Here is a 19,885-nt window from a genome sequence, read left to right as displayed (position 1 = left end):
AAGCAGTAAAATTTATAAATCTTTGCTATCTTTGCTAGCATTCCTCCTAGTTCAATGTATGGGTTCACCCGTATGATTGATATGACACAACGTTGTTCAGCTTTCTCTGGATGAATGAAAGAGAATTGGTGGTGGTGGTGGTGGTGTGGGCAGATCTTATTGACATCTGTGGCTTCTTTTCAACATGAGTTTGCAGAAGAAACTGAACAGGCACCATGTCATCGGTTCAATAACCTTGTTTTGGACTTCAATCACAGCGCCTGTCAAAGAGTCTTTGTTGCTTCAGTGACATCACTTTGTGGTTATTAGTTCAGGTTTTTGACCTTTATGTCAAGATGGACTTAGCCATTTCATCTTTTAATATATAGGTGTAGCTGTGTGGTAAGAAGCTAGGTGCAGGCATGGCTGTGTGGTAAGAAGCTTGCTTCCCAACCACATGGTTCTGGGTTCACTCCCACTGTGTGGAACCTTGGGTAAGTGTCTTCTACTATAGCCTTGAGCCAACCAAAACCTTGTGAGTGGATTTGGTAGACAGAAACTGAAAGAAGCCTGTCGTATATATGTATATATATATATATATATATTTGTGTGTTTGTGTCTGTGTTTGTTCCTCTACCATCACTTGACAACCAATGTTGGTGTGTTATGTTCCTTCAGCAAAAGTATCAGGCTTACAAAGAATAAGTTCTGGAGTCGATTTCTTTGACTAAAAGGCGGTGTCACAGCATGGCCACAGTCAAAATGATGATGAAAACAAAGAAAAAAAAAAAGAAAGCATATAATATATATATATATATATATATATATATATATATATTGGCATTCGCCATGATAGATCGCTAGCCACTAAGCCTTTTTTATTTTCTTTCCCTGTTTATTTCTGTGTTCCTTTCTGTCGAAGAGCATAGGCTCGAAACGTAAAAGACTTTCTCACTTCCTGAGCATTAAACTAATACATTCATTTGTTGTTTACACACCCGTCTTTGTCTTTTGTATTTTTGTAAATTCTCAAGATATATATATATATATATACTACTAATATAGGATGAAGTTTTTTTACAGAAAAAAAATTCATCAAAATATGTGGCAGCATATTAAAATACCTTTATGGTTAAAATTATAAACAACTTATAAACAAGGGCTAAAGAAAATTATTTCTATGCCAATATGCTGATAACAGACTTTTAAATCGTCAATTTCCACATATTATTTACTCGCTACAGAAAACACGTAGAGCTGAAATCGAGGAAAGCCAGCCAATAGAATTTTAAAAAAAAGTTTGTTATTTCTAGGAGTCTGACTTCTGTAGTGAGTAAATTATATGTGGAAATTGATGATTTAAAAGTCTGTTATCAGCATATTGGCATAGAAATAATTTTCTTTAGCCCTTACTTATAAGTTGTTTTATATATATATACATACATACACATACTGTATTTAAACGCATTTATACATGGTCTTTATGTCTTCTTTTAGCTCCTCCTTGTCATTATCCCAAGAAACTGATTAACATCTATGCTTTGAATAAATAACATTTTCATTAAAACTCCAATTAATAATTTTGAGAACTGATTTTTCTTAGCTTAATTACAATCCACACCAGTATAAGCCGACTCTCCCTAATTCACATATTTACCCTAATTTCTTTTCCCTTTCCCTCTCCTCATCGTTCTTCTTTTCCCTACCCAACAATACTCTTAACTAATAGTGCTGCTGGAATGAAAGATAGGGTGGCCCATTGCAGGCAAAACCCTTGCAGGGGTGGTACTTTTGTGTCTGTTGTATAAGCTTGTATGGTGTGGGGGTAGGGGTGGGGTGACATACAACACTCCAGCTATGTCATAGCTCCTTTATTTTGTATAAAAGGATTAAATTTCTTTATCTTTTTTCCGTTTCGGTTATTGGACTGCGGCCATGCTGGGGCACCACCTTGAAGAGCATTCAGTCAAATGAATCAATCCCGGTATTCATGTTTTTCTTCAAACCTGGTACTTATCATATCAGTCTCTTTTTGCTGAGCTGCTAAATTACAGGGACATAAACAAACCAACACTTGTTTTGAAGTGGTGGTGGGGACAAACACCAACACAAAGGCATACACACACACACAGCTATATAAATATACTCACACACACACACATGATAGGCTTCTTTCAGTTTCCATCTTACCAAATCCACTCTCAAAGCTTTGGTCAGTTTGAGGCCATAGTAGAAGATGCTTGCCCAAGATGCACCTGCATAGTCACACTTTGAATGGATGAATACATAATTAGAAAACAATACAGGTGTAGGAGTGGCTGTGTGGTAAGTAGCTTGCTTACCAACCACATGGTTCCGGGTTCAGTCCCACTGCATGGCGCCTTGGGTCTTCTACTATAGCCTTGGGCCGACCAATGCCTTGTGAGTGGATTTGGTAGACGGAAACTGAAAGAAGCCCGTCGTATATATGTGTATGTGTGTGTATATATCTGTGTGTCTGTGTCTGTCCCACCAGTGTCGCTTGACAACCGATGTTGGTGAGTTTACGTCCCAGTGACTTAGCAAAAGAGACCGATAGAATAAGTACTAGGCTTACAAAGAATAAGTCCTGGGGTCGATTTGCTCGACTAAAGGTGGTGCTCCAGCATGGCCACAGTCACATGACTGAAACAAGTAAAAGAAAAGTAATTATAAAGACATGTTTTTTCAAGTTTATGCAATCAAAAATTGCCAAAATATCGAAGTATCTCCATGATGTGAGTTTTAAATATCTTTCTTAGATTCAACACTTAATAATTGTTCAGAGTTTGGAAAAAGATACTTGGAGCAATGACTTCAGACGATTTACATTCCAGTAAAACATAAAAACATAACTCTATTTCCAGAAGTGAGCATTTCGTTTCCTATGAATTCAACCGTATAACTTCATATATCTTTCTTCTCTCTCACTCATATATATATATATATATATAAACACACAAACACACACACAAACACAAACACACACACAAACATAAGGAGAAATAAGAGGCAAGATGAATTTTAATAATTCTGTGGAGGTTACAGCTGTTTCATAATCCACTTAGAATGACATCACCAACTTTGATGTAGACATGTACACACACACACACATTCATACAATACTTACATATGCATTGAGTCAAACAATGATGTATGATGTGTTCTACTTGATTCTTAGAATCCAATTCTCATACACAGGGTGCAGTGAATGAATTGTTGTCTAAATTATGCAAAAATGAAAATAACACTGACATCTCATTTTAACAGATATATTTATCAAAAATATCTTGAAATACTAAAGAGTAAATTTATTCAATAAAATCGCCATTGGCTTCAACCACGACCTCCAGACGACTTTAGAATCTCCTTGTTTAAGTTGGTGAGTGCTGCCATAATCCTTACCTTGAGTTCATCTTTGGTGTTACAAAGAGTTTTTTTTGGCCTCTTGCTCAACTGTGCCCCACATATACTAATCGAGTGGGTTGCAGTCTGGGGAGTTAGATGACCAGATGTTAGGGGTAATGTAGTTGCAGAAATCGTCTGACAGCCACGACTAGGTTCTCCTGCTTGTGTGCTGTTGTATAGAGTCCTGTTGCCAGACATAGGGTCTTCCAGTAGCCACCCTCTTGATCCAGGGCAGCACTACCTCCTCAAGGTACTTGATGTAAGCCTCTGTGTTGAGTCGGAGGCTGTGTGGGAAGATGAATGGAGGCATAATGTCACCATCACTATCCACACATGATGTCGTTGATTTGATGTTTGATTTTTATCACTCTCGGTACATGCCCCCAGATTTCACTGTCCTCAGATTGGCAATCAAACAGACCAAAATGTTCATATTGGAGCTTCTGACACAAATGCCAAGCAGTACAGCATGTTGTTTCCAAATTTCTGGCTGACTGAATTGCATCATGGTGCTGTTTTTCTTACAGACAGTGCCCAACTGACCCTACTACACTGTGTAGTTGACAAAATCAAAAACAAACAATGCACATGCACGAAATTAAAAATTTACCCATTGCACTATGTATACATATATATATATAAGAATTACCAAATATATATGTCTGAGTATATACATATATACACATATATACATACCCCCCACAAACACACACATATATATATATACATGCACATATGCATATACCTTTTGTTAATGCAGTACAAAAACACTGAAGAACTCAATACCATTAACATTCAATGTGATTAGTATCATAGACATATCATATATACTTGGATGTGTGTGTGTGTGTGTGTGTGTGTGTGTGTGTGTGTGTGTGAATTTATGGGTTATGTAATCCTATTCTTTCAGAAATTTCCGTGTAATACATACATACATCATCTCTGGTTGATCCGGAATTCATTTTTTCTCTTTTATTTCTTTCACATTTGACTTTGGTTGTGACCCTGTTTAAGTTTTAATTACTCATTGAGCACTTTAAGTGAATAATACTTCATTTGACCGAGTTATGACATGCTTTGGGGAACCTACACACACACACGAGTAGACACTAATAAACAAGCATACAAATACAAGTTACTTTATACACACATATATATACACGCACACACACATATATAGAAGCAACTTGTTAATTCTGCAAAATTTCTTTCAAAATGAAGTTAGTTATCTCCCTGCCTCCTTTCTTTCTTTCTTTCTTTCTTTCTTTCTTTCTTTCTTTCTTTCTTTCTTTCTTTCTTTCTTTCTTTCTTTCTTTCTCTCTCTCTTTCTTTCTTTCTTTCTTTCTTTCTTTCTCTCTTTCTTTCTCTGTCTCTCTCTGTTATGAAAATAGTTTAATACAACTGATGAATATTTGGAAATTTTTGGAATTATGTTTTTAATGAAACACTGGCCAATGTTTCATTCTGTTTTTGTTAGAAAAGAAAAAAAAAACATCCCTACCACCAAAAACAAAACAAAAAAATTGAAGACGAAAAAAAATTCCTACTCAAATATGATTAATTAAATGCAAGAAACACTCACTTCTTCATTAATATAAAATAAAGAAATTTGTTTTGAGGACAAAGAAAATGGAAAAAAAACAAAGAAAACAAGAAAAAACAACCCACATGAATTAAGATCTCGACATTTTGTTTCGTTAGCAAAGTTTTTCCTATTTTTCTCATTTTATACTTCCTTTTTTTTCTCTATTTTTTGTTGTTTTTTGTTGCGCTTATGTTTGTGTTGTGTTTTAAATATTTAAATATTTATCTTTTTGTTCAATTTTCTTTTTTTACCTTCCTATTTATTCATCTCAATTAATTATTCTTATTTAATCTTATTATTTGCATTTTGGAAACATTTTTCTTCTTTTCCTCCTCCTCCTCCTCCTCTTGCATTCTTTCCGTCTTTATAATTCTTATTATGTGTTATCATTTATAATACTTTTAAAAAGTAATTTGTTCTCTTTATTATTAATATTACTATTATCATTATTATTATTATTATTATTATTGTTATTATTATTATTGTTATTAATTATTGTTTCTGTTTTATATCAATAGTGTCATTCCCACCACCAACCGCCAACCCCATCCTGTTTCTCTTCCCCCTCCTCCTCCTCATCATTGCACTATCCAATCATGATTATGATCATGATTATGATACTGATGATGGTGATGATATCGTCATCCCTACCATCAACATCATCTTTATTATAATCATTGTCACCACCACCACCACCACCACCACCATCATTATCACTACAATACCCATAATAACCATCATCATCATCATCACCATCCTACTCCCTTTCGTCAGAAATTATTATTATAGTAATCAATAGAAGAGTTCCTTATTTGAAACTTCTATTTCGTATTGTCCCTTATGTGTTGTCCTTGTGGCAAATATCCAAATTATAACCATCATTGTAATTATATTATTATAGTCGTCGTCGTGTATGAGCTGACAGAATTGTTAGGCTGCTGGGCAAAATGTTAGTGGCATTTTGTCTGTCTTTACGTTCTGAGTTCAAATTTTGCTGAGGTCGACTTTACCTTTCATCCTTTTGGGGGTCGAGGAAGTAAGTACCAGTTATGCACTGGGGTCGAGGTAATCGACTAATCTTCACCCATCAAATTTCAGGCCTTGTACCTTTTGTAGAAAATATTATTATTATTATTATTATTATTATTGAGTGAGAGAGCAGTTCATGCCATCAAAGTGACACTGGGGTAAAATATACGAAGCCCAATATACCCATCATGACTACCCGTCTGATGAGGGTACACCAGGCACATGCATCACAACCATATGTGTGTGACATGGTGATCTCATATCAAGATAAACAGCACATGACCTTGCAGGTGGGGCCCAGTTAGAATTTTCTTTTGGTCAAGTAGCTTTAGCACACTGCATTGAGCATTTCGTTTGTCCTTACATTCTGAGTTCAAATTCTGCCAAGGTCATATTTGCCTTTCATCCTTTTGGGGTTGATGAAATAAGTACCATTTGAGTACTGAGGCTTGTTGAAATTGAATAGCCCCTTCCCCCAAATTTCAGACCCTGTGCCTATAGTAGAAAGGATCATCATTATTATTATTATTATTATTATTATTATTATTTTAGTTTGGCTCAGGTTTGCTCTTATTCCTGGTAGGATTTATGTGGGTAGCAGGTTACTACATGTAACCTTAAGTATCCACAAGTTTTCAGTAGTCTTGACAATGCTTGTTTTCCCTAAGAGACAAACTTTCTGTTGGAGCTCTATTGAGCATTCTATTCCAAGCTCCTTCGTTTCCCTATATCTTTACTTACTATTATTATTATCATCATCATCATCATCATCATCATTATTATTTCTCGTATCAGTTGGACAACATTGTTTGTGGCAATTCAACTCTGAATAGAGATGAAGTTTTGAAACACTGTACCGTGACACATTCCTGTACTCCATGTTGTCAGGGAGTGTGCCACCAATTTTCATGTTTTGTTTTGTGGGAAAAGGCAATATTCAGACCATTAAAAACAAAATTACTGCACCTAGTTTTTAAAAAATACTTTAAAAAAATCTGATGGTGCACCATAAAATGTTTAAGGTATCATCCAATGTGCCAAAAGTGGGAAAAAGGGTTTTGAATTGCTGCTGTTGAGGGGCAACAGGTGGATATGTGCACTAATGACTTGAGAGGAATTCTGGTGTGGGGCAACAACACAGTTTGTGTTGTCTTGTCTGAGAAAATTTCAGAACAGGAATTATGGACAATTTCCAAAATTCTTTAGACTGGCAGTGTCACAAGGGAGGACATGATTTGTCTGCTCGAGGTAAACTTTACCGATTTGGAACTCTTAAAGCTGTTAAAGATTAAGCCTCTCTGTTGTGTGTTCAGTGGGGTGGGATGAAACCAGTGAGTATTTGTTCCGTTTCTGCTTGTTGCTGATTCATGTCAAACAGTTGATGTGATAAAAATCGATTGGAAGAGTGAAATGTCTTTGTCTTTATCAGTAGGATATTGCAAAGGAAGCTGTGTGGTGGAAACTGTTTAAAGGTTTAAGGACAGAGCATTTGGTTTTAGCTGATGCCTACATCAGTTTCCTTGAATACAATTTGAAGAAGAAGGTGAGAATAAAGAGAGGAAAGGAGTGCTGCCAGGCTGTAAATTTTGAGTAGGTAAAATCAGTGACACTCATCGATGCTTATTCTGGGGGTCCTCTTCTCAGAGGACACGGATTGGGTTGCCAGCCTGTTCTGCTCGGTTGCCGTCTCTCCAGGCAGTCACTGACTCTCCAGTAGCCACCATTCTCTTCATGGTTGTCTTCCAGTCTTTCCTGGCTGTCACTGATAACTCAGAAGTGTTCCTTGTGTACGTACATCAATGACTGATGCATGTGGACACATCTTCCGTAATGCGTCTGGTATCATCGGGCCTCAAGATGGCTGTGGATCAAAAGAGGAGAGAGAGCCACAGGGTAGCTAGCTGGCCATCTGGACACAAGCTGGAATCTGATCAGCCTCAGCTGGATCACCTGGAGGAGGGTGTATGATGTTGAAAGACCTGACTCCCCCCCACCGATGTTACCAGGCACATCATTGAAGATGTGTCCAGATGCATCAGTCATTGATGTATGTACACAACAATGAAATTAGTGAGACTAAATGGGCTTCATCATTGTTATGTAATGAAAAAAAACCCCACTTGCCTTTGTGTATCTGAGTTAACCAGGGTTGTATGTGGCCTGCCCCCAAAGAGCTGTATGTGGCTGTCCCCACCTCTTTTGTAGTATTCCATGTTGTTTTACTTTTAATACTATTTATTGTTATTTATTAACATATCTTCATTGTTCATGTCCCTATTTAATTCGGTATAACCCCCCCCCCCGCCCCTATTGTGGAGAATCTGTCTGAACTTTTAAGACCTTATAACCACTGAAGATCACAAAGCTATCTTGCAACTGTATCCCATTAAAGGAGCAGGCAAGCACTGAATGAAATTCGCAGTTAATGGCAGCCTAGTTGGCAGATGCGAGGTTGTAAAGGTCAGCTGACGATTTTCTCTCCAACCAGAGGAGAAGGTGAAGCAAAGGGAAAAGGAGGATGACAGGTGGCAGTGGAACAGAAGTAACCCCTACAGTTGGTGCACCAAAGCAGGAGTAGGACCAACAGCACAGAAAACAATTTCAGGGGCTGCATCACTACTAAAATTAGAGCTGAGAATAACATGATTGCTGCTAACATTCTGATCATGGCTTCAGGCATAACCATACTGAAAGCAAGGTTGCTCTCATCTTCAGCACCATTGGCACCAGGGGCCGATGACAACCAACAAATGGAGGATTGACCAGAAGCTACAAAGAGCAGAAACACTTCTTTGATTTAAGGTTGTAGGGAGTGAAGAAGAGTAGGAACATTGGCTGTGCTCAGTAAAAAGAGGGAGCAAAAAAAAGTGAACCCATACAACAGAGGCTGGAAAAACTCTTACAAGGATCCGAAATGCCTAAACTATAGGGATCCAAGGAGCCTTTGCCTACCTACTTTAATCATATCTTGTGTAAACGACAGACTAATTACTGCACTGAAGAGAGATGTGAAATTAGTACCTAGCAGAGGCAGATGAGGATGAATGGTTAAAGACCTGATAAAGGGTCCAAAGAAAGACTGAGGCAGCTCAGCTCAGAACATATGCTGACTTCATATGACTCAGCGAGGAACTAGATTACTCAAGATGAAATCTGGGGAACATATTTGAGTGGAAGGTGATCAGATGATGGAGTTCCATGATCCCAGATTGGTGGTGCCTTCTCAAACCTATGTGAAGGGAGGTTATTTTTGAGATCTATTTTTATTTGTCTTGCGTACCTGTTTCAATATATTGTAACATGTTATTTTGTCACAGCCTTTTTATTAGACACGTAGACATGTATAATGCACGTCTTCACATATTTCCCAATGAGTCTATTTGTGGCACAGTCATTTATGAGCTCATGTAGTCAATAAAGAAACGCATCATCATTATTATTATTATTTTACCCCGAAGAGCTTTCAGTCTTACTTGCTCTAGTTTATTCTGTGAGCCTGAACAGCATCCTGTTGTTAAAGGTATAATAATGATAATAATAATAATGATAATAATGATAATAATAATAATGATAATATTATGGAGAAACAATGGAATAAATACAGAAAATATTCTATGATTATGATAATTTTTTACAAAAAAAAAAGAAATTATTAATGCTGCTATTTCTTATGTATAATTCATAAGGTTAATTTACATTCGAAAATGAATTGAGATGACAGATGACGTTTAAGGAGATTTGCTAGTGTAAAGCGTGGAGGTCATTGGGGTACCATTGATGGTTTAATCTTCCTGCTGTTTTTTACTACAATGGACAGAAACAACCAGTTCCATACAGTATCGGATAAAACTGTGTAAGGACTAAACGCAGCAATGCAAGCAGATAACAGAGCACCAAACTGCACTATAATGTACCGTATTGCACCAAACTACATTTCCTTGCAATACAAAACTATACATCATACTACACCTCATTTCCCTGTAACATGCAACATTACAATAAACCAAACGGTACCATTAGACAGCAAGAGACACTGTATTACATGGTGTATGTACTCAGACGCACACAAATACACACATAGTATAGACAACTTGTCATGCTTTCAGCCATTTGAGTTTGAGGGGTCACCTAGACCAGTGCTTCTCAAACTATCTGATGTGGTGTACTGGCAGTTTTTTTTCCCAATGTGTCCGGGACCGGTAATATTTTTTAGTAATATTAATTTATACTAGAAATGATATACTCTTTTAACTCTTTTACTTGTTTCAGTCATTTGACTGTGGCTATGCTGGAGCACAGCCTTACAATGGGCTTCTTTCAGTTTCCGTTTACCAAATCCACTCACAAGGCTTTGGTCGGCCCGAGGCTATAGTAGAAGACACTTGCCCAAGGTGCCACACAGTGGGGCTGAACCTGGAACCATGTGGTTGGTAAGCAAGCTACTTACCACACAGCCACTCCTATGCCTATATATAATGAATATAATAAAAGTTGGCAATTTCTTTTATTTTATATTTATTTTGTAAACAAATAACAATATTACGTAAGCGTTTTATAAGCATTTCCTAATGTTTCTTTCTTTTCTGGAAACTTGCTGCATACTAGCAGCTAATGGCTCGCACGGACCACCACTCTGAGTAGCACTGACCTACACTACTAAATGTTTTATAGGTGCAAAACCAATGGTCACTCGATGACTGGCCATAACATTTAACTTCCCAAGATATACATATATAGTTACTCTATCCAGATTACAAGTTCAGGATTATACCTGTAATTATTGGAGTTCTGGGATATGTAACACACTGCCTAAATACCAATCTTGAGAAATTAGGCTTCTCAAAACCAGAAAGAAGAAAGCTAATTCGAAGATTGCAGATCCAACCCATCACTGGAACTGTAAAAATCTGTAAAACTTTCCAAAAGTTTACCATTTAGGTATATATGAGCATGTCTTGATATGTAAGCATATGCATGAGAATACATACATAAAACAAAACATACAAATCTGCACATAAACATACATAAAACATACATACAAACAAAAAAAACCTTATGTTGATGTTGAAATTCCAATGAAGGAGACATGGATCTAGGTTAGAAACTGGCTCTTTCACTATTGGCAAGAAACCTGGAAATAAAACTGAACAATGACTGACTGACTGACACACATACATACATACATACATAGAAAGTTAATTAGAAGATTACAGATTGAAGCCATCAATGGAACTGTCAAAATTTGTAAAACTCTCCAGAAGTTTAGCATTTAAGTATGTCTAGACAGGCAGCCATCTGCGTGGGATTACAGACATAAAACAAAGCTAGCAGCAAATATTGCACACATCATCATCATCATTATCGTTTATCATCGGTTTTCCATGCTGGCATGGGTTGGACAGTTCAACTGGAGTCTGGGAAGCCAGGAGGCTGCACCAGGCTCCAGTCTGATCTAGTAGTATTTCTAGAGCTGGATGCCCTTCCTAATGTCAACCACTCTGAGAGTGTAGTGGGGGCTTTTTTATGTGCCACCGGAACACGTGCCAGAGAGGGCTTGCACTGACCATGTTTGGATGGTGCTTTTTACATGCCACCGGTAGACGCAAATACCCTGTTGATGTTGTTAAAACTCTAATGCAGGAACCCTGGATCTAGGTTAGAAACCGGCTCTTTCTCTATTGGCAAGAAATCTTGAGATAAAACTGAATAACAACATACAAACATAGGTACATACATATATTCATATATGCATACATACCTTTGTTGTCAGTAGTTCATATATCCAAAAGAGAAATACACTTTAAAACATGAGAGCAGTAATATATGCTTTAGGAGGTTGACTTTGCCGTTCATCCTTTCGGAGCCGATAAAGTACCAGCTGTGTACTGGGGTCAATCTAATTGACTGGCCCCTCCCCCCAAATTTCAGGCCTTGTGCCTAGTGTAGAAAAGAGTATATTTTTTAGGAAGTTAAACGTTATAGTAGGTTATAGAGTGACCATTGGTCTCACACTTATAAAGCGCTTAGCAGTATTGGCGACGCATCTTGCCTTCAGCCATTTGAATCTAATGAGTCACCTATATTGCTAAGTGTGAAACCAATGGTCACTCTATGGCTGGCCACAACATTTAACTTCCTAAGATATATATATATATGCATAGCATTCTCCTCTTTCATTTCTCTCTCCTGATACAATCCAAACTTTTCAGCATTTCTCTCCCTGCCATCCCTTTTCAACCCTTTTATTGTGATCTTTCTTCACTACAGCTTAAGTAAATTTGTGGCCTATTGCTTCCTCTAACTCTTGTTAGAATTCTTCCATTTCATCGGCTTTGCTAGCATTTGTGGGACCATAGGTCTGAAATGGTGTCCAAGAGATTTGAAAAGGCCACTTGGAGGGCCTCTGTCATGATGGGAAGACAATTTAATTAAATGTCTTGGACCAAGATAGAAAAGAATGGTGCAATCAATAAAACTAAGAGTTGCATTGTGACCATCTGATAGTCTGGTTAATACAGTGATACATAAACATATGTTCGAACATTTATACAGGTACCCTGTTTGATGTCTTGATAATAAAACCAAGAACATACATACAGACATGTATACTCACACATGCACAAAGATAGAATTGCTAAAGTAGGTATGCCATTGTGAGGGTCAGTTTCTAATATTTTGTGCAATGTTCCTTCTTCAGACAAGAGAAATATTTCAAGCTTCCTTTCAGAAGAATAAGGAACAAAACTTGTCACCTCCCCCACCCAGACATTAAATCTCTACAAATTAAAGAATTATAATTTTATTCCCAAAAATACAATTTTGCCAATGCAAATGTAATATCTCTTTAGATTCTGCTTCATGTATATAATAAACAAGTGAAATATATAAAGAACGAAAAAATGGAAAACAGAACAAGTTAACACAGAGAAAGGACCCTTCATCAGTTGTCGGCTGTCTATCTACTCCTCATTTCGAGCATTCAACGATAATATGAGCCTTCAAAGACACTTGCTCCCATAAATTCTAAAATAAAATTTAGGATTTTTGGAGGGTCAAAGTTGGGAACAAAAAATGTCAGTGGAGACATACAAGGAAATCTAATGAAAACAAACATGGAGGGTCGTTAGACCAGAAGGGGAGGAAAATAGTGAATGCTGGGAGAAACGGTTTTTTTTTGGAAAGAGAAAACATAGAGAGAGAGAGAGAGAGAGAAACACATCTTCTTGTTTAAACATCTGTGCAATATATATATATATATATTTATAATTATTTGAAAGTCTATGAGGATTACTTAATACAGTTTTTGAAGTGTAAAGGTGATTTTTAAAAGATAATTATTTAAAAAAAAAATGTTATGAAATCTTTTATCAGGATGTTACCTACTGCTTTTGGGAAGAAGTTTTTTTCTAGTGTGTGAGTACTTTCATTAAACCTGTTCAAACACACATCCTCTTAAAGAGGAAGTCATTATTTTGATATGTATATATATAGCCAAACATACACATATAAATAAAAGTATATAAAATAACAAACATTCACATAGAAATAATTATTGGCATATCCTGGCATATGTTTGTGAACGAGTATGTATAAATTCAACACAAACAGAAATTAAATATAAACATCAAACTGACAGAGATAAACCAAATTATGTGTTTTATTGCTTGCTAAACATTTTGAATCTTAAATTCTTTGTTTATATAAATGTTTGCCCCACTTAATATTGTTTATGCAAATGTTTAACCTGTTAATAGCTAAACTAATACCTATCTATCTGCCTGTCTGTCTGTATATCTACATATATCTTTATTAATACATATGTATATATATATATATATATATATATAGATAATAGATAGATATTTCACAGACAAGAAAAAAATAGTTTGTTTATACATGTTGCATTCCACAAAAGAAGCTATAATATTTAGAGTTTAATTGGATGGAGGTTGTTGTCAGTGAGCGGTTTAGCTTAATTGTTTGAGTACTCAGCCATCATCTGTGGGGTGCGGGTTCAAGTCCCATGGCTGTCTGCTGGCAACTTTTGCCATTACATTAAGGGCAAAATACCCAATCTTTCTATTGTTTCCATGGCTATACTATGTTCAAAATTATTACTCTGTCTGCAAAAAGCAAAAGAAAAAATATAATTATATATTCTCTTATTCTTTTACTTGTTTGAGCCATCTGACTGTGGCCATGCTGGAGCACCACCTTTAGTCAGAGAAATTTACCCCAGGATTTATTCTTTGTAAGCCTAGTACTTATTCTATCATTCTTTTTTGTTAAACCACTAAGTTATGGGGGTGCAAACACACCAACATCAGTTGTCAATCGATAGTGGGGACACACACAAATTTATACATATACATACACACACACACACACATATATATATATACACACACACACATACACACACACACACACACACACAACAGGTTTCTTTCAGTTTCTGTCTACCAAATCCCCTCACAAGGCTTTGGTTGGCCTGAGGCTATAGTAGAAGACCCTTGCCTAAGGTGCCATGCTGTGGGACTGAACCTGGAACCATGTGGTTGGGAAGCAAGCTTCTTACAACTCAGCCACGCCTGTACCCATATATCTTTTATCTTTATATGTTACCTGTTTCAGTCATTAGACTGCGGCCATGCTGGAGCACTGGCTTGAATATTTAGTCGAATGTGCTTATTTTTTAAGTCTGGTTTTTATTCCATCGGTTTCTTTCGGCAAACTGCTAAGTTATGGGGATGTAAACATGCCAACACCTGTTGTCAACTGTTGATGAGGGGACAAATATAGACACACACACACATAGATATATATATATATATACATATATACGACAGGCTTCTTTCAGTTTCTGTCTACCAAATCCACTCACAAGGCTTTAGTTGACTTGAGGCTATAGTATATGACACTTGCCCAAGGTGCCACGCAATGAGACTGAACCCGGAACTACATGGTTGGGAAGCAAGCTTCTTACCACACAGCCACTCCTGTGCCTATATTTATATATATATATACACACACACACACACACACACACATGCATGTATGCGCACACATCTGTATATGTCTGTGAAGTGGAAATCATGTCATGTCCAATTACGACTGTCTCTCAGACAATGATGGCACTTGTTAAAGGATGCTGCTATGTGGTCGACTGGAGAAGTGCTGCTGCCTGGAACATGGCAGGTGGCAAGAGAACTGCAACAGCCACAGCTTATCGTGCACCTGCTGTGCATCTTAACCAAGTAGGAAACTACAGAAGCAGCCACAGACTCATGTGTTTCTCAGATTGTTGCTATGACAACAATGGCTTTTGGGAAAACAGTTGTCTTGTGATTCTGCATTCCTCTATGTGAAGTTGAATTTATCTTTCAGAGAGAACCCATTCCTTTCTGATGGCCCAACATTGGCAGGAACAATTATAAAAAAAAAAAAGAAAAAATTTATCATCAGGTTAGAAACCGGCTCTTTTTCTATTGGCATCCTTCAATCAGGTATTCAGACAAAAAGTAGGTGCCCATCACTGCCAAGTAGTCTTACAGGGAACACATTTACCTCTCAAATCCTCCTCTTCCTTTTTCCCCATCATCATCATCATCATTGTTTAACGTCTGCTTTCCATGCTGGCACGGGTTGGACAGTTTGACTAGAGATGGCAAGCTTGAAGGCTACACCAAGCTCCAGTTGTCTGTTTTGGACATGGTGCTTTCTATGGCTGGATGCCCTTCCTAATGCCAACCATTTTACAAAGTGTGCAAAGTGCTTTTTATGTGGTGCCAACATTTCTGTGTTTTTGTGTTCTATTGGTAGAAAGACGTCTGCCCTTAGCTGGTTTCATTTGTTATTTTTGAAGGTATCCATTTTTGCCCTTTTAGAGTTCTTGCAGGACGAAGATTCCTTGGTGACTATCTGATCGGTTGTACTGGATAATGTGTTACCTGTAATATTTATGACAAAGTCCAGGATGCTTCAATCAAAAGTGAATAAGGTTTCTTCTCTATATTTAAGGATACATAGGTGAGTTTTTTGTCATTCAAGAGATCCATAGTTGATAGGAATTTTGAAACTGAATGCTAAGATTCTACATAACATGATAGAAATCAAGTATTAATATGCACACATACAGCACTTGCACACACACACACACACACACACACGGATATATCAATATATGCATATACTTACATATTCGCGCACACACACACACTCAAACACAAATATATTACTCTCTCTCTCTCTACATACACACTTGAGACTATATGCAATTATATATATGCATGCATGTACACACACACATCCGAGACACACACACGTCCAAAACACTCACACACATCCAAATCATACACAGATCCAAGATAAACACACACACACATATAGTTAGACATGTATAAGTGTAGCCATCCAATTGAAAAAGTACACACAAGCACAAACCTATACACAAACACATATATTTATATGAATCTGTGTGAGTGTGTGCATGTGTGTATGCGTGTATGTGTGTTTCATATACTTTTCTTTACAACAATTTCATATTGAACAACAGCCACAGAGCCCATGATGAGGATCCAAACCGTTTCTTCTTTACAGGAAAATAATTGATATTACGGTTCGCTTCCTGTGAATGGGTTCATTGTAGCGGTTTTCATCTCAAATCGTTGTTTACAAACATAGGAACATATAACATTCAATATTTTCTCAGATGTTAGAATGTACATACATACATACATACATATATATATATATATATATATATATATATATATATACACACACACATGCATGCATACATATATACATACATACATATATATTAATACATATACACACACACATACATATGTACAGACACACGTATATATACATATATATATATATACAAACATATATATATATATATATATAAATATATGCATACATACATACATACATACACACACACATATATATATACACACCTACACACATATCTGTGTGTATATATATATATATAATATATATATATATATACATGTGTAAGTGTGTATATATGCATTTATATCTGTGAGCCTGTATATATGTTTGAACATATGTACACTTTTATATATGTACAATCACACACACATGGGTGGGTGTATGTGTGTATATATATATATATATATATATATATATATATATATGCACACATACACTCACATATACAAATATATATACACACATATATGTATATATACATAAAAAATATATATATGTATAAATACACACACATGCATACACACACACACACATATATACACACACACACAATTTCATGAAGCAATCAACCATTGACTAATTTATCCAAACATTCCATTTATAATGAGAACACAATAATTAGTATATCTATAGATTGTACTTTACATCCCCACCCCACATACCCAGCCAGTTCTTAACATTCTCTCCTCAACCAATTCTTCATTTGGAGGAATTCATCTCCATGGAACTCCTTCTACCAAAATTTTCTTTTCAAACACAAAACAGAAAATATTGTTTCGGCAGGAAATTTCTCAATTTTCTTATTTTCTGCTTGGTTTTGCTTCTAAAGATTTCTATTAATCTTCGCCAAGTGCGTCCCCTCTGCATATGCTGGGGTCTCACAGATATAATGTAGGGAGTGGACACAGATGTGTATTTAGGGAACACTTACCCCTAAAGTATATTTCCTGCTGCTCTACTGTTGTTGTTGTTGGTGGTGTTGTATCTGTAATCTATACAGAATCCTTCAATCTGTAGAAAGTGAATTAAGAACTGTTCCTCTATGTGGTAACACAACCAGCCTGCTAGAAATAGTAGCTTGCATACTCCCTAAGTAAGGGACACCTGACGTCATTAGTTTCCAACCTTTTCATTACCATGGATCGAAAATACACTGGTTCTTGCCTGACCATTGAAGTTAAGCAATGTCGTGCCTAGTTAGTACTTAGAGGGGTGGCCACTTGGGAAACCTAGGTGTTGTAAGCATCTCACTATATGTGTGGCAGTGTTGTAAGAAGCTTGCTTCCCAACCACATGGTTCTGTGTTCAATCCCACTATGTGACACCTTGGGCTAGTATCTTCCCCTATAACCTCAGGCTGACCAAAACCTTATGAGTGGATTTGGTAGATGGAAACTGAATGAAGCTTGTCAAATATATATACATACATATATATATCTATATATCTATATATATATTTATGTGTGTGTCTTTGTATCTGTGTTTGTGTTTCCCCCCTCCACTGCTTGATAACTGATGCTGGTGTGTTTATGTCCCCATAACTTAGCAGTCCAGCAAAAGAGATTGATAAGATAAGTACTTGGCTTAAGAAAAAAACCTCAAAAAACTAAGTCCTGGGGTCAATTTATTTGACTAAAAGTCTTTCAAGCCAGTGCCCCAGCATGGTCGCAGTCTAATGACTGTAATAAGTAAAAGGTGAATAAAAGGGTGGATGACATTTATCTAAATGAATTTTCCCTGCAGAGTTTAGGGTTTCAGAAAAGTTTGGCTACTCTTTTGAAACTAATTCTTTAATAAATGATGGTCACATTTCTTTAGTTTCATCTTTCAGTAGAAAGGTATAATGAGGTGTGTTTGAAAAGTATCAGACTTTATTTTTTCCCACCAAAACTAATGCTGCATGGGAAAAATCCTTTGGGTGGGAGATGATGCCATCCTTCCTGCACATGTGTGAAAACTTTTGTACGAGTTGGCCACGTCAGTTCCTGGCAATTATGCCTGGAGTAGAGACGTGTATTGTGCACTCGTCAGAATTTTGTTTTCATGCAAGATGACTGACCACATTGACCAGAGACCAGAGACTCGTGTCACATCACCAGTGATGATGATCTTCGTGATGGTTGGGTCATGGCTTCCACAGTCCAACATGTCCTCAGTGATTTCCGTGTGGAGTTGTTTCTGCTGTTCTGCCAACACCTTGGAGACAAATTTTACCAACACTCTCCACATGCACAAACCCTCCATTAAATAGAATACACCAATTCTGTGCCTATTCCTGCTTCATGAGCAATTTCCTGCATTAATACACAATGGTCTTCCATGACTAATCACCAAACTTTCTCAATTGGTTCCTCGTTTCATCTTTTGAATTGCTGCCTGAGCATGCCTCACTCTTCACTGAAGTGTAACCATGTTTGAAGCAGTTGTGCCACTCCTTGATCTGAATTTTGCCCATGAAATCATTGTCAAAGGCTTGCTGAATTTTCTGGATGGTTTTAGCTTGAGTCTCACCAAATTTTTGACAAAACTTGAAGCCAAACCTCCGCTCAATGTGTTTGGTGAAAATGAAAATCTGACGAGTGTTCACAACTGATCTGTACTCTTGGTGTAACAACAGGGAACTGACATGGCCAACCAGCATGAAAATATTCGTGCATATGCAGAAAGGATTGTCTCATCTCCCATCAAAAGAATTCTTCCCATGTGGCATTAGTTTTGGTGGGGAAAAAATAAAGTCTGATGCTTTTTGAATGCACCTCATACATAACTGAGTAATTATACTGTAACAGAGTAATTACAATGTAACTGAGTAATTATAATGAATCTGAGCAATTATAATGTAACTAAGTAATTATGAGCCATTGAGCGATTACATATAAGTGTGGAATTAGTTGTGACTGAGAAATTATATATAACAGAGCATTTGTATGTAAAGTGAGTAATTATAGACAGCTGAGTAATAACATATAACTGAGTAATTATATATGGCTGAATAATTACTAGTAATTGGGAAATTTTATGAAAAGAATTCTTGTTTTCAGCATTAGAATTATATTTTATTAACATATTTTTCAAGAAGAAAAGAAGGAAAAAACATTAAAAGTATGGAAGATTAAATTATTG

At 36.6% G+C, this 19,885-nt stretch overlaps 1 protein-coding gene across 2 annotated transcripts in view; it reads right to left on the bottom strand.

The window, feature by feature from the left end:
- The window catches only part of LOC115220514, a 627,919-nt gene that overhangs the window by 50,063 nt on the left and 557,971 nt on the right, over positions 1–19,885 (bottom strand). Inside the window, exon 6 of one of the 2 annotated variants that reach the window (XM_036510020.1) lies at positions 11,450–11,489. The exons of the other annotated variant lie outside the window; for it this stretch is intronic. Coding sequence (XP_036365913.1) covers positions 11,484–11,489 — 6 coding nt within the window. The 3' untranslated portion in view covers positions 11,450–11,483. Of the gene's footprint in view, positions 1–11,449; positions 11,490–19,885 lie in introns of those variants that run through there. 2 annotated transcript variants of the gene reach the window in all.

This window comes from Octopus sinensis, linkage group LG16 (genome assembly GCF_006345805.1).
Source record: "Octopus sinensis linkage group LG16, ASM634580v1, whole genome shotgun sequence".
Taxonomy (NCBI): Eukaryota; Metazoa; Mollusca; class Cephalopoda; order Octopoda; family Octopodidae; genus Octopus; species Octopus sinensis.
The sequence above is the reverse complement of the archived record's forward strand: the minus strand, read 5'-3'. Positions and strand labels throughout refer to the sequence as shown.